A 16,039-nucleotide genomic window follows, 5' to 3' on the forward strand; every position below is an offset into this window, starting at 1 on the left:
AGGAGAGGGGCCTCAGGAGAAACCACTGCTGCTGACACTTTGGTCTTGGACTCACAGCCTCCACAAGTGTGAGAAATAAATTCTTCTTGTTTAAGCCACCTAGCCTGTGGTATTTTGTTAAGGCAGCCCTAGCTGACTAATACAAAAGGATTTAAAAATTCTTCCCCTTTCAACTTTCCCAGGTAAGAAGGATCACATTACTTGCAAAGCAAAAGAAATACTGAAAACTTTTGTCCTTATTAATTCCCACTAGGAAACTTATACAGTTCTCTACTCTCTTCCATTTAACTGAAATATTTAATTGGTTCTTGAAACTACTTTATGAATAAAGAGAGGGGATCAAAGGTGATATGGGATAGTGGGAGGAAAACCAGAAAGACTACTGAACAGGAAATCCTAACGTTTCCACTTAGAAGTGGGTTGAGCCATGTGAAGTTGTCAACACTAGACCCTTGGACTTACAAAGATGGCAGTTTCATGAGGTTCAACTGAACAGATACATGTCTTTGGATTAGCCACTTCCCTGGGCTTCTGTTATTTCATTTGCAAGAGCTGGAGGTTGAAGTAGATAATTTCTTGGATCTGTGGCTTCACATTCTATAGGAGTCAGGCAAAACTGACACTATGGTCTCCTTGGAAATATATCTATACAGTGCGATACACTTTTCTTCTTCCTTCTCTCATGATGCATTTTTCTTGTTCCTGTCACAACCTTCCAATTAATTTCTGTTAAAATTCCTTGGCTATAATTATTTGATCATCATAGCTATCTACCAACAGACTCGATGGCCTCCCAGAGCTTCCTGTCGCTGAAGGCATTTAAGCAAAGAATTCCTGATGTATGTAAGGTGAGACGCCTGCACAGGGAAGAAGATTTCACTCCAAAATCTCCAACACTTAGATTGCCATCTAACATCAAGAAAGGCCTGTACACACTTCTACAATCTCACTTTGTATTTTAATTCAAATAAAAAAGGTCCCACTTACAGGTTCAATTCATTTCAAAAGTATCTACTACTCTTTTGATTTTAGCTTTGCTATGTCTGACTTTTAAAAAGGTAAAAATCCATGGGGCCACTAGCATATCAGGCTCATTAACAATTTACAGTGAAATAATTTGTACCATTCTTTCCAATGAAGCAAGACTCACTACAGAAGTAACTTCTTTGAGAGGACACAAGAAACACCACCGAAAGATTGAATTTATTTACGCCTAGGTAATACACAGAAAGGTGGAGGAAGTGCAAAGCTTTTTATTTTTACTAAACCACATCTTTTGCAGATCTGTCATGAGATCAACAAGGTCTTCCTTCCTTTCCTTCTTTCTTGCCTTTTTCTTTCCATGTGCTGCTGGCTACCAACAACCATATCTACAAAAGCAGTTACCATATAACTGCAAGTGGATTACAAGAGAAACAACATAATATGGAGTACTGCAACTGTCTACCATCCAAAATCTCTATGCAATTCTCTACCAACCGAGGCAAACTTTGGAACATAAAAGTAGCAGAAAAAAAATATCATTACTTTTATTTAGATGTGGTATGCCCTAGGAAATGTTAATGAGATGGATTATTAACATTACATGAGATGGATAAATGTTGAGATGGATAAAGTCTGAAAAAAATTCTTTTATAGACTGAATAAAAAATTAATTACCTCTTCTTCAAGTCTGCCATCTCGTAAGGTAGGAGGTATTCCTGGGTGCTTAGCTACCAACAATTCCATCAAGTTATGGGTAGCATGAAGTCTCTACAAACACACAAAGGCAGTAATTTTGAGAGCCAATGCAGTGGACTCTAAAGGGCAAATCCACTATTAATACAGCATATAGATTACTAACACATTAAGATCAGATCACTGAAAACTTTTCCTCTAACACAATTTGAGCACCAACTTCCTCAGAGAAAACCAAAATCAGTTTCATAGTAAAGGTCTTAATTCATAATGGCATAAATTTTCTTCATTTAAAAATATGCAGTCTTATGAAATATATCTATGCATTTAGCAGGATGTCTGATACAGGTACATGTCTTCTATTATACGTGCATATGTCTACATATGGAACTACGTATGCTTATGCCAAGTAAGTCCAGTAAAATAGAAAGGCTGACTGCACAGACTTGACTCCTCTTCTGGGAAATGAGTCTGCATGAACCTACCAATTATATTATGATATTATCATAATGAAATCCATAGGAAAACACAGCTGTGACCTAGATCTGTTGAACTGAAGGGCTGGAAAGGGAGAAGCTGGAGGTAAAGACTATTGGAAGAAGGAGAAAACTGTATCTTTTATCTCTGTATTCAGTATAAACCAGGCTTCTCACTATGATACTGAGTTTGCAGCTGGTTAAAGGCTCCCCCTGGAGTCATGCAAGGGCTGTGAGAAGAAATAAAGTGAAAGTAATTTCTATCTGTTAACTTGACTCTTTACTTGGGAAGACAGCTAAGGGCTAAAAAATTATCAGAAAGAGTCCTGGTAACATCTGACTTGGTGCCAGTGATTCGAGACTATAAAGGTTTATTGTGTCTGGCTACAGATTACAGGCCATGGTAGAGATCTTTGTAGAGTTCATCTCTGAAGAGTCACTTCAAACGTCTTAGGTCTTTTCAGCATGGCCACATGAATAATACAATCAGCAACACTATCCGATTTAGTACCAACAACAAACCTGTAAATAACATTACAGAAACAAAGTGGTAGCAACTCAGCTCCTCTTCTCTGTGTGTGTCTGTGGAAGAGGACTTCTACTACTTCCTGAACAAGGTGGAGGAGTGGACTGGGAAGAATACCTCTTTCCACCCCCTTCCACATTTTATCCCAAGGGAGCAGAGTGGCTAATCTGACTGAATAGAGCAAAACATTCAGTGGGCCACGGTTTACCAGTAGATGGGATTATTAAGACCAAAAGGAAGAAACAGGCTGATTGATTACTCTTCACTCTTGAACCATCAGGCACACTGGACTTAACTGTCTTCTTGCCCACTTTTCTACTTTTATTTCCTTTATTCAGGAGCATGTTATCTTTGTATTTCTTCCTTCTTCCACGAGGCGAACACGTTTGCTTCTGACCCAAGGTCTGAATTCTATAATCCTTACCCATACAGAAGGCTTGTATTTAATTTTCTCCTCTTTCCCCCCAAACTCTTCCTAATACTCACTGAGGCACAGGTGAACATGTGGGTCCCAAGGTCTAGATTCTGAATGATAAAGAAATCCCATTAGGGGCTCAAATCTAAACTTACTAAGACTAATAAAAGTAGTCCTTATTTACCATTTAGCTAGAGAGCCTTGTCTATATGACCCACTGGACAGAACTAAGAAAGGGAAGAGATTCAAAATTTAAATAAATGTTGAAATTCAAATATTCAACTCTTCCTAAAAAACCTCTAAAAATTAAATCAGAAGATCAGTGGGAAGGTTTTATTACTAAGTTCCACTGCTTAGTTTACAGCATTTTTCTTCTTTCAGTCAAAACTATGCCACTGTGTTAACATTTATATGCAAAAGTGATAAACCTCACCCCGTTCTTTTAAGCACAAATACTTTAACCTGTTTTTCTAATGTAGGTTAGATTTATCTAGTCAGCCTTGTGCCAATAATGGCCTGAACGTACGGAATAGTAGTGATTTGCAAACTTTCATCTATCTACAAATCACCTTGAGTGCTTATTGTTGAAAGCACTGAATCCAAAACTTCATCCTCAGAGATTATGGCTCAGTCCATCCATTTTGTGACCCTTTATCTTCTTAAATATTCCGAAAAATTATTTTGTAAAAAACAAATGGATGATATACTTGAAATTGTTTAGTTTTTACTCACTTGGAGTGAATCGGTTTTGAGTTTTCCTTTGTGTTCCTCAGATGAACGCAACACTTCTCTGTACAGTTCTGCTGCCACGGCATACTCACCTGATGAATTAAGGTGATTTAAAGCACAAGAAAGTCATCTATTTCGCTCCCAATGTGATCTGGTTATCTAGTATCTGAAAAGATCTACTATAAAAATGTAACAATGATTAAAACTCACTACTTTTTAAAGAAAAGAAACTTCACTTAATATGCACGTCCCAATAAAAAAGCTGACGATAGCTGCTCTTGTTCGCTCCATTGCAGAGAACACCAGATATATTTATGTTTTAAAATTATACTGAAAAACAAACTAAATTAACTTTCAATTTAGACAAATGATTTTCCTCTTACTAAAGTTAAAGGGTGCCAATTAGTAGTCATTTTGATGTTTGAAATTAAGGGTCAATTTATAAATATTCAAAACACTATGATCAACCTACACATAATTCTCAGATAAATCATATATTCTTCTTAATAGGTATTGTTCTTCTTGGTGGCCAAATGATTTGCAATGAAAAACCACATTTCCGAAACTTAGGGATTCTTTCCATTTCTGGTCACATGAATCTCAATCAGTCTGAAATTAATGATTTTTTACATTATTATTCATAACTAGCAACTCACTCAAATAAAGTAACTTAAAAGTATCAAGTAAAGTACAGGCCCATGGGTCATATCTAATCCTCTGCATTTTTGTAGGGTACCGGAACTCAGTCATGCTCATTTGTTTATGTACAGTCCGTAGCAGCATAGCAGCGTTTGCATTACAACAGCAGAGCTGAGAGGTTGCAACAGACCTTCTGGCTCAAAGCCTAAAAGATTTTTTTTTATTAAATTTTTTTTAATGTTTATTTATTTTTCAGAGACAGAGAGGGACAGAGAATGAGCATGGGAGGGACACAGAGAGAGGGAGACACAGAATCCAAAGCAGGCTCCAGGCTCTAAACTGTCAGCACAGAGCCTGATGCGGGGCTTGAACCCAAGAACCGTGAGATCATGACTTGAGCCGAAGTCGGACGCTCAACTGACTGAGCCACCCAGGCGTCCCTAGCCTAAAATATTTATTATCTGGTTCTCTCAGTAAAAATTTTCTGATGCTTCAATAAAAGGAGACAGGAAACATTTTAAATGACTTGAATAATAGAACTTATCCTATTTGCTGCCTGAGGAAAACCTCAAAACTGATTATTGAGAAATATAATTAAAATAAAAATCTAACAGGAAATCACAAGATACAAAAAAAGAGGATTTTGCTTTTGTTTGCTGAGAAAACTTTTTTCATAATCATCACATACATTCTTTTCTTTTCACTTCAAACTAGTTTTATTAATGGATTTAGGACTTTGTTCACAGCCACAGTAAGATATTTATATATATATATATATAAAAATTATTATATATAAATACTATATTTATATTATATTTCATATTATATTTATATTATATATATAAATTATGTTGGTTCTCTTTTTGTTAAATCTGATTATATACATAAATATATATATTTATTATGATAAAATATTCCTAACATAAAACTTACCATATCAACCATTTTTAAGTATGCAGTTTAGTGGCATTAGGTACATTCACATTGTTGTGCAAGACATTTGCTTTTATACCATTGCTTTATATTTAGTTCTACAAGCTACCAAATACAAAGTTTTCTAAAGCATACATTTCACAGTATTTTACAGTCAATTTCTATTGACTTTGATAAAGGAGAATATTATTTTTGCAAAATTACTATCACATTATAATGTAGGAGTAACACTCAATTATCTTCACACAAGAAGCTCTCTCTTTTTAGTTTTTTTTTTTTTAAATTTTTTTTTTTTTTTTCAACGTTTATTTATTTTTGGGACAGAGAGAGACAGAGCATGAACGGGGGAGGGGCAGAGAGAGAGGGAGACACAGAATCGGAAACAAGCTCCAGGCTCTGAGCCATCAGCCCAGAGCCCGACGCGGGGCTCGAACTCCCGGACCGCGAGATCGTGACCTGGCTGAAGTCGGACGCTTAACCGACTGCGCCACCCAGGCGCCCCATCTCTCTTTTTAGTTTTGAAGATTCTTGTGAAGCTTTTCAAAAGACTGCAAAAGATTCTATTAGTATTTATACTATTATTTATAAAGAATAATTCACTTAACAATTCTTTCTTAATTACTATACTTTTTAAAGGTGGCTAGCCTATAATACAAGCAGTTGAATTTTAACTATTCACTATAATACTTTTTAAAATGTTCATTAAAAAAATATATGCTTTCGGGCGCCTGAGTGGCTCAGTCATTAAGTGTCTGCTCTTGGTTTCAGCTCGGGTCATGATCTCATGGTTCATGAGTTCAAGCCCCACAATGGGCTCTGTGCTGGCAGTGCGGAGCCTGGTTGGGATTCTCTCTCTCCCTCTCTCTCTCTCTGCCTCTCTCCTGCTCTCTCTGTCTCAAAATAAATAAACTTAAAAAAAAAATGCTTTCTAGGAAAGACCCAAAAATATGCACGTTCAAGAAGTTATACAAGTTTAAACCAAATTTAGAAATACCCATTCTTTGCCACTTGATGGCACTAACCTTTCTAAGTAAACTAAATAGTACTGAATTTGATACTTGCCAAGCTAATTTTTTCCAAAAAATATGTCCAGAAAACATACTGTACAAAGTTGGAATAACACGTTTTTTAATAGCATGATCAGTGAGGGCCTTAGAATATGCATTGTATATCATACATATTTGTATATAATATAAGCAAATCCCTCAAATTTGCAGTTAATTTCAGATTTCTTTTAGAAGTCAGATCTCCACTGTCTGATTTCTATATTGGAAAATATTAAATCTCTAAGTCAAATATGTAATGTTACCTCCAAAAATGGTTAATATACTACTATTAAGCAACAGAAACTACAAGTAGTAAATGTAATTACTAATTACAATTAAATTAAGAATGGACATAACCTTTATTAATGCACTTTCTGATAGGAATTTCTCTTAATCAACCAAGTTTTCATGCACAGAAAGACAAAGAACTCTAATGGGAATGCAGTCGAAGCTTTTTGAAAAGAGCAGTAAGACACCTCCCGTTAGGCCTCAGCTTGGTATCTTGCCTCACAGCCCACTGCACACTGAGCCTTCCAGAGTGCTACATATAAGTGCTTAGAAACAATCAGATGAATCATTCCTTTTACAATCCTCTACCACACATAACTTCATAGCAGGGAAAAGAAGGTAATAAATCTGAAAAGGAAACTAGAAAAGAGGCCAAGGGAAGAAATCCATTCACTCTCTGAGCTTGAGTCATAAAAAAAAATAGAATAAAATGATGATTGCAGTTTTAGAATCAAGATGGGAAAACAAAATTTATTTTTATTATTGTGATAATCTGCAAGTAATATATTAGTGACTTTAGAAATCTTTGATGAAGAGCTTCAACTTACTGTAGATAGCATAATATTGAGGTCTAAAATGTCCATTTGATAAACAAGCAGACATAGTATAATAAAAAATTAATTTTTAGTCAAAAGATTCAGGGCAAATTCTCTGTCGTTTATTAGCCATAATCTTGAGAAACCACCTAAGCCTTCTGAATACCAGTTTTCTTATGTGAAATGGGAATAATACTTTAATCATTGGGCAATAATGAGGATAAAACAATATATACTTAAAGGTGTTAGGTATAATACAAAATGCTTATAGAAAATGATCATTTCTCAGATATGATGCTAGATTTTAAAGACTTGAAAATATTTTAAATAGTACATTGATTACTCACATATCTCTAAGAAGAGGCCTATGTATTTATCTGTGTCACTCAAGTATTCTGTAGATTTTAGTCACAATTATCCCACTCAAATAATTTGGGACTGTGACAGAATATTATTAGGTAGGACTAATTTCCCAATTTTTGCCTAATTACTTCTAAGCTGAAATAAAGGAAAGTTAAATTTTTTGAAAATTTTTTTTTCTATTAAAAAGTCGTATGGTGACAGATGGTAGCTACACTTGTGATGGTCACAGCATAACATATAGAGCCGTCCTATTACTATGTTATACACCTGAAACTAATGTAACATTGTGTTTCAACTATGGTTCAATTAAAAAAAAACAAAATAAAACAAAAACGCTGCCTGATACTCTTTCACTACGCATTTTAAAGGACTGATCGTTTAAGATTTTAGATCGATTCCAGAAAACTATAATCACAGGCACACTTAGTAATTGAGAGGGCAATGACAATGATGGTGATGATTAATAATTTGAGAAAATCCAGATTTGCAAACACTGCTAGCTAAATTAAGTATTTCTCAGGCAATGTCCTTGAGAGAAGATTTGTACATAAAGTTGCATGTACTATATTTGTACAATTTATAAGAAATATGTAATAATGTCTTTTTCCTGTTATTAGTTATTGATAATAAAAATCTGCATATGAACAGGTTGAGAAGCGGTAAGAATCTGAGGTTACTTCGTATTACCATGGTTACTAACACCACTCTTCATTTATGTTTCTATCGAGTTTCCAATGTACATCAACACTTCACATTAAGAATAATAATACTTCAAGAGGGGCTAAGTGAGTGGCACTATCTGTATTTTATTGATAAGGAAACGGAGATCCATAAACTTTGCACAATACACCTAAGTTCAGAGTGCAAAAACTATAGCAAGTAAGAAGGCCCATCTTTTTCACAGTTCTTGTCTAGAGCTACTTCTACTCATCTTCTGTGAGTCTTCTGAACTCTATGCAAGTATTCAGGACAAGAGACACTTTCTAGTGCTGGTTCTGTTATGCTGAAAAACTAATAACCAAAGACAGACCACTCAGTTCAAAGAGGCTTAGAACATTTCCTTGTATTAGACAGAAACAAATTTCTCTGGGCAACTAATTTCTTTAACGTCTTATTAGGTAAACAAGAAAAATGGTAAAGTCTCTCCATGACTGTGTACCCAAAGAGACTAACCGATTAGCAATCTTTGTGGGAAGGTCAAAAGAATTGGAATTTATTCCAATATGCCTTTTTAGTTCAAACAGTGAAGAGCTATATACATGACTTTTGTGAGGAAGGTAGAAATAAAGAAGCATTTACATATCTTGAATTATAAAAGTGCTTAAAACTATACCTGACCATTATGAAATACTTGTATGATTTTAAGAACTATATTCTACTTAGTTTTGGAGAGAATAAAATCAAATGATCTAAACCAAAGCTATAAGAGAGGTTTTAAAGGTAGTTTTGTAAAAAGGCACATTTACATCAGTAATTTTCTCATTACTTACAAGAAAGCTCTTAAACGTCATGGTATAAAAGCTATAAAACTATGCAATCCTATATTACAAATACAGTAACAGATTAATAACAATAGACTCTGTTGAACAGAATATTCAGTGATTCACTACAGGTGCAAAAAAATAACACTTTAGTTTAGATAGCCAGAAAAATTACCATAAAAATTTAGAATAAATTTCTCAAAGAATGAATGCTTCCAACACAAAGATAGAGGCACTGTGCTTAGTGCAAGTTTAGCAGAAAAGCTGGGGTCATGGAAATGAGGCTAGTGAGTAACTGAAATAGAACGCTGATTTTACAATTTTATATTCTCAAGAGCACTGTATGAATGAGAATTCCACTTGTTTCTACATCCTTGCCAACATGTGATCTGTTTAATTTAAGCCATCTTAATAAAGGCATACAGGGGTGTTCTTGTGGTTTGAATGTGCATATACCTAATGACTAATGATGATGAATATCTACCTTTTCCTATGTTTTATTTGGCATCTCTATATATTCACTGAAGTCTCTGTTCAAACATTTTGTCTATTTTCATTGGGCTGCTTTCTATTATTGGTTTTTAAGAGTTCTTTTCATATTCAGAATAGAAGTCCTTTCTCAGATATGTGATTTGCAAATATTTTCTCTATTCAATGCCTTATCTTTTCTTTCTTTCTTTTTCTTTCTTTCCTTTTTCTTTTTTTTAATCTTTACTTATTTTGATTTATTTTTAGACAGAGAGAGCAAGCACGGGGAAGGGGCAAAGAGAGGGACAGGGACAGATGATCCGAAGCAGATTCTATGCTGACAGCAAAGAGGCCAACGTGGGGCTCTAAATCAGGAACTGAATCATGAGATCATGACGTGAGCCAAAGTCGGTTGCTTAACCAACTGGGCTACCCAGGAGCCCCTATCTTTTTATTTTCTTAAGAATGCCTTTTGTGGGGTGCCTGGGTGGCTCTGTCCATTAAGTGTCCAACTTTGGCTAAGGTCATGATCTCATGGTTCATGGGTTCGAGCCCCGTGTCGGGCTCTGTGCTGACAGTCAGAGCCTGCAACCTACTTCAGATTCTGTCTCTGGCTCTGTCTCTAAAATAAATAAACATTAAAAAAATTTTTTTATATAAAAAAAAGAATGCTTTTTGAGGAGTTGAGTTTATTAATTTTGATGATGATAAATATATCAATGTTTTCTTTTATGGATTGTGCTTTGGTGTCATCCCTCAATCTTTACCTAATCCCAAGTCATAATTTTTTTATCCTTTGTGTTTTTCTCTAAGTTTTATAGTTTGAATTTTTAATTTCAGTTTCATATCTTCTGTATTATGAACTGTTTATACAATGCAACGTTAAAGTTTTATTTTCTGAGTATGGATATCTAATTGTTCTAGCACCATTTACTGAAAATATTAACTTTTCTCCACTGAAATACCTTTGCATCTTTGTGGAAAAATCAAATGAACATAAATAAGTGGGACTATTTCTGGACTCTATTCTGGTCCATTGGTCTACTTGCCTATCTTCATGCCTATGTCACACTGTCTTGATTATTGTAGTTTTAAAATATGTCTTGACTCAGGTAGTATAAATCTTCAAACTTTTTTCTTTTCTAAAGTTGTTCTGGCTACGTGAATTTCAGAATCATCCTGTCACGTACTATAAAAGAGCCTGTTAAAATTTTGACTGGAAAATTCTGATTGCATTAACTATGTATCAATTTAGGATGAATTAGTCTTAACAATGAAGAGTTTTCTGATCCACAAACATGGTATAATTAGGTGTTCCTTAATTTCTCTCAGCAATGTTTGTAATTTTCAGTGTTTTCGTGACTTTTGTAAACATCTTACACATCTCTTTTCAAGCTGATGCTTAAGTACCTCATATTTTTTTGATACTACTATGAACAGTATCATCATAATTTCTAATTATTCATTCCTAGCATATAGGAATAAAATCAGTTTTTATATACTAATCTTGTATAACGCAACTTTGCAGAACTCACTTATTAGTTCTAGTAATTTTCCTACATGGATAATCATATTAGCAAATAAAGACAGTTTGATTTACTTTTCCTATTCAAACTGGTAACTTTTATTTCTTTTGTCTTGCAGCACTGGAGAGAATTCAGGTAATGTGTTGAACAGAAATGGTGATGGGACATTCTTGACTTGCTCATGATCTTAGAAAACATTCAGTTTTCAACCTTTAAGTATAACATTAGCTATAGATTTTTCAGAGATGCCTTTTAACAAAGTGAGAAAGTTAGCTTTGATTTCTAGGTTGCAGAAAGTTTTTTTTCAGGAATGGATGTTGGATTTTATCAAATTCTTTTCCTACATTTATTGAGAGGCTCACAAAGTTTTTCCTTCTCAGTTAATTTCGTGAATCATGTTAATTTTTTTAATTTTTAATTTTTAAAATTTTACATCCAAATTAATTAGCATATAGTGAAACAATGATTTCAGGAGATTCCTTAATGCCCCTTCCCCACTGAGCCCATCCCCCTCCCACAATCCCTCCAGTAACCCTCAGTTTGTTCTCCATGTTTATGAGTCTCTTCTGTTTTGCCCCCCTCCCTGTTTTTATTTTTGTCTCCCTTCCCTTATGTTCATCTGTTTTGTCTCTTAAAGTCCTCATATGAGTAAAGTCATGATTTTTGTCTTTCTCTAATTTCACTTAGCGTAATACCCTCCAGTTCTATCCACGTAGTTGCAAATGGCAAGATTTCATTCCTTTTGATTGCTGAGTAATACTCCATTGTATAGATATACCACATCTTCTTTATCCGTTCATCCATGGATGGACATTTGGGCTCCTTCCATACTTTGGCTATTGATAGTGCTGCAATAAACATGGGGGTGCATGTGTCCCTATGAAACAGCACACCTGTACCCCATGGATAAATGCCTAGCAGTGCAATTGCTGGGTCATAGGGTAGTTCTATTTTTAGATTTTTGAGGAACCTCCATACTATTTTCCAGAGTGGCTGCAGCAGCTTGCATTGCCACCAACAATGCAAAAGAGATCTTCTTTCTCCGCATCCTCGCCAACATCTGTTGTTGCCTGAGTTGTTAATGTTAGCCATTCTGACAGATATAAGGTGGTATCTCATTGTGGATTTGATTTGTATTTCCCTGATGAGTGGTGTTGAGCATTTTTTCATGTGTCAGTTCGCCATCTGGATGTCTTCCTTGGAGAAGTGTCTATTCATGTCTTTTGCCCATTTGTTCACTGGATTATTTGTTTTTTGGGTACTGAGTTTGATAAGTTCTTTATAGATTTTAGATACTAACCCTTTATCTGATATGTCATTTGCAAATATCTTCTCCCATTCTGTGGGTTGCCTTTTAGTTTTGCTAATTGTTTCCTTTGCTGTGCAGAAGCTTATATTGATGAGGTCCCAGTAGTTCATTTTTGCTTTTGTTTCCCTTGCTTACGGAGACATGTTGAGTAAGAAGTTGCTGTGGCCAAGATCAAAGAGGTTTTTGCCTGCTTTCTCAAGGATTTTGATGGCTTTCTGTCTTACACTGAGGTCTTTCATCCATTTTGAGGTTTTTTTTGTGTGTCTGGTGTAAGAAAGTGGTCCAGGTTCATTCTTCTGTATGTCGCTGTCCAGTTTTCCCAGCACCACTTGCTGAAGAGACTGTCTTTATTCCATTGGATATTCTTTCCTGCTTTGTCAAAGATTAGTTGGCCATACGTTTGTGGGTCCATTTCTAGGTTCTCTATTCTGTTCCAATGATCTGAGTGTCTGTTCTTGTGCCAGTATCATACTGTCTTGATTACAGCTTTGTAGTATAGCCTGAAGTCTGGGATTGTGATGCCTCCTGCTTTGGTTTTCCTTTTCAAGATTGCTTTGGCTATTTGGGGTCTTTTCTGGTTCCATACAAATTTTAGGATTATTTGTTCTAGCTCTGTGAAGAATGCTGGTGTTACTTTGATAGGGAACGGTAATTAATTTTTATTTATTTTTTTTATTTTTTAAAAAAAAATTTTTTTTTCAACGTTTATTTATTTTGGGACAGAGAGAGACAGAGCATGAACGGGGGAGGGGCAGAGAGAGAGGGAGACACAGAATCGGAAACAGGCTCCAGGCTCTGAGCCATCAGCCCAGAGCCTGACGCGGGGCTCGAACTCCCGGACCGCGAGATCGTGACCTGGCTGAAGTCGGACGCTTAACCGACTGCGCCACCCAGGCGCCCCTAGGAACGGTAATTAATTAAAAAAAATTTTTTTTTTTCAACGTTTATTTATTTTTGGGACAGAGAGAGACAGAGCATGAACAGGGGAGGGGCAGAGAGAGAGGGAGACACAGAATCGGAAACAGGCTCCAGGCTCCGAGCCATCAGCCCAGAGCCCGACGCGGGGCTCGAACTCACGGACCGCAAGATCGTGACCTGGCTGAAGTCGGGCGCTTAACCGACTGCGCCACCCAGGCGCCCCGTTAATTTTTAAATAGTAAACCAGTCTTGCATTCCCAGAATAAATTCTACTTTGTCATAAAGTATTATTTTTTTTAATATATTGTTAGATTCACTTTGTTAAAAATTTTTAAAGAATTTTCTATCTATGTTCTTGAGTGACACTGGTCTCTAGTTTTGTAATCAGGATACTGGTGCCTCAAAGTAAGTTGAAAATTATTTTTTCCTTTTTAATATTATAGAAGAGCTTATATGGATTTGATATTATTTCTTCCTTAAATGTTTGGTAGAATTCACCAAGGAAGTCACCTGGGCTTCTAGTCATCTAGAATTCACTTTGTGGTTAAGTTTTTTAACAGTAAAATTAATTTCTTGAATAGATACAGGGCTATTCAGGTTATCTAGGTTATCTATTTCTTATTGAGTTGGTTTTGGGAATTTGTGTCTTCTAAAGCATTTGTTCATATATGTAAGTTGTCAAATTTCTGGCATAAAGTTGTACATAAGATTCCTTCACAATTTTTTAAAGATCTATAGACTCTGTAGTGATGTTACCTCTCTCATTCCCGATTCCTACTAACAGTAATCTGTGTCTTTTCTTTTTTCCTAAATAGTTTGACTAGAGGATTATAACTTCTCACTGATCTCAAATAATCAGCTTTTGATTTCATGGTCTCTTTTTACTGGTTTTGTTTTCTTTTTAATTGATTCCTGCATTGATCTTTATTATTTTCTGTCTTTTCCTGACTTGGTATTTCATTTGCTTTTCTTTTTTTAGTTTCTTAATTAGGTATCAGCTGAGGTCAATGACGTACAACTTTTTTCCTAAGTTAGTGTTCAGTCCTATAAATTTCTCTTTAATCACTGATCAAGATTCCACAGCTCTTGATGTTTTCATTTTAATTCACTTGAAAATATTTGCCAGTTTCCCTTTTGATTTATTCTTTAACCCAAGGGTTACTCAGAATTATTTTAATTAGTTTCAAATTATTTGGGGACTTTCCAGTTATCTTTGATACCTAATTTAATTCCATTTATGGTCAGAGAATGTACTTTTTAAGACTTGAATCCTTTTAATTTTTTTTAATGTTTATTTATTTTGAAAGGGAGTGAGAGAGAGAGTGAGCAGGGGAGGGGCAGAGAGAGAAGAGTGGAGAAAGTTAGAGAGTGAGAGTGAGAGTGAGAGAGAGAGAGAGAGAGAAAGAGAAAGAGAAAGAGAGAGAGTCCCAAGAGGGCTCAATGCGGGGCTCAAACTCATGAGCCGTGAGATCATGACCTGAGCCAAAAATCAAGAGATGGATGCTTAACTGACTAAGTCACTCAGGCGCCTCAAGACTTGAATGCTTTTAAATTGACTGAATTGTTTTATAGCCCAGAACATGCTCTGTCTCGGTAAACATACCATGTGCACTTGAAAAGAATGTGTATTCATTGGTGGGGTAAAGTGTTCTAAAACTGTTGACTATGTCAATTAGTTGCTACTGTTGAGTTTTCCATGCCTCTTATTTTCTGTCTTCTTGTTCTATCAATAATTGGAAGAAGGATGTTGAAATCTCGGACTATAGTAATGAATTTGTCTATTTCCAATTATAGTTGTATCAGTTTGTGTTTTATTTATTTTTAAGCCTTGCTTTTTGTTTTCTTAAATAAATTTTTTTTTAAGTTTATTCATTTTTGAGAGAGAGAGAGAGAGAGAGAGAGAGAGAGAGAGAGAGACAGAGCATGAGCAGGGGAGGGGCAGAGAGACAGAGAGGAAGACACAGAATCCGAAGCAGGCTCCAGGCTCTGAGCTGTCAGACAGAGCCCGAAGAGGAGCCTGAACTCATGAACCGTGAGATCATGACCTGAGCCGAAGTCAGATGTTCAATACACTGAGCAACTACCCAGGAGCCCCTAAGCCTTGCTTTTAAGTGCATAAACATTTAGGTTTATTTTCCAGTGATAAAATAACACTATATCCTTGGTAATACTCTTTGCCTGGCAGTAATATAATCACTCCAGCTTTTTTTGATTAGTGTTAATATAGCATATCATTTTTCATCCTGCTACATTTGTATCTTTAAATAAAAAGAGGGTTTCATGTAGATAGTGTATTATTAGATACTGTTTTTTTTAAATATCCATCTTGAAAATCTCTAATTGGGGCATTTACACCACTGCATTTAATGTAACCACTGATATGCTGCTTCTGGCCATTACAAAATGAGAGAATGAATTTACCCTCCTTTCTGAAACGTACAAAATATATGAAATAATAGACTATAAGACACCGGATGTTAGGCAATAAAAAACAGTATCCCTCAGAGATGGGAAATACCAATTAAATATCTTCCCATGAAATAAAAGATTCTTGGGGCGCCTGGGTGGCTCAGTCAGTTGAGCGACCGACTTCGGCTCAGGTCATGATCTCGTGGTCCGTGAGTTCGAGCCCCGCGTTGGGCTCTGTGCTGACAGCTCAGAGCCTGGAGCCTGTTTCAGATTGTGTCTCCCTCTTTCTGACCCTCCCCC

At 35.7% G+C, this 16,039-nt stretch overlaps 1 protein-coding gene across 3 annotated transcripts in view; it reads right to left on the bottom strand.

Annotated features, from left to right (window-relative positions):
• SHPRH (SNF2 histone linker PHD RING helicase) overlaps positions 1-16,039 on the bottom strand; it is a 97,030-nt gene that overhangs the window by 47,823 nt on the left and 33,168 nt on the right. For all 3 annotated transcript variants that reach the window (XM_030316530.1, XM_030316531.1, XM_030316532.1), the window contains exons 15-16: positions 3,827-3,915; positions 1,660-1,752 (exon numbers count right to left, since the gene is read on the bottom strand). In XM_030316530.1, coding sequence (XP_030172390.1) covers positions 1,660-1,752; positions 3,827-3,915 — 182 coding nt within the window. The remainder of the gene's footprint in view (positions 1-1,659; positions 1,753-3,826; positions 3,916-16,039) is intronic.

The sequence above is a fragment of the Lynx canadensis genome, chromosome B2, assembly GCF_007474595.2.
Source record: "Lynx canadensis isolate LIC74 chromosome B2, mLynCan4.pri.v2, whole genome shotgun sequence".
Classification (NCBI taxonomy): domain Eukaryota; kingdom Metazoa; phylum Chordata; class Mammalia; order Carnivora; family Felidae; genus Lynx; species Lynx canadensis.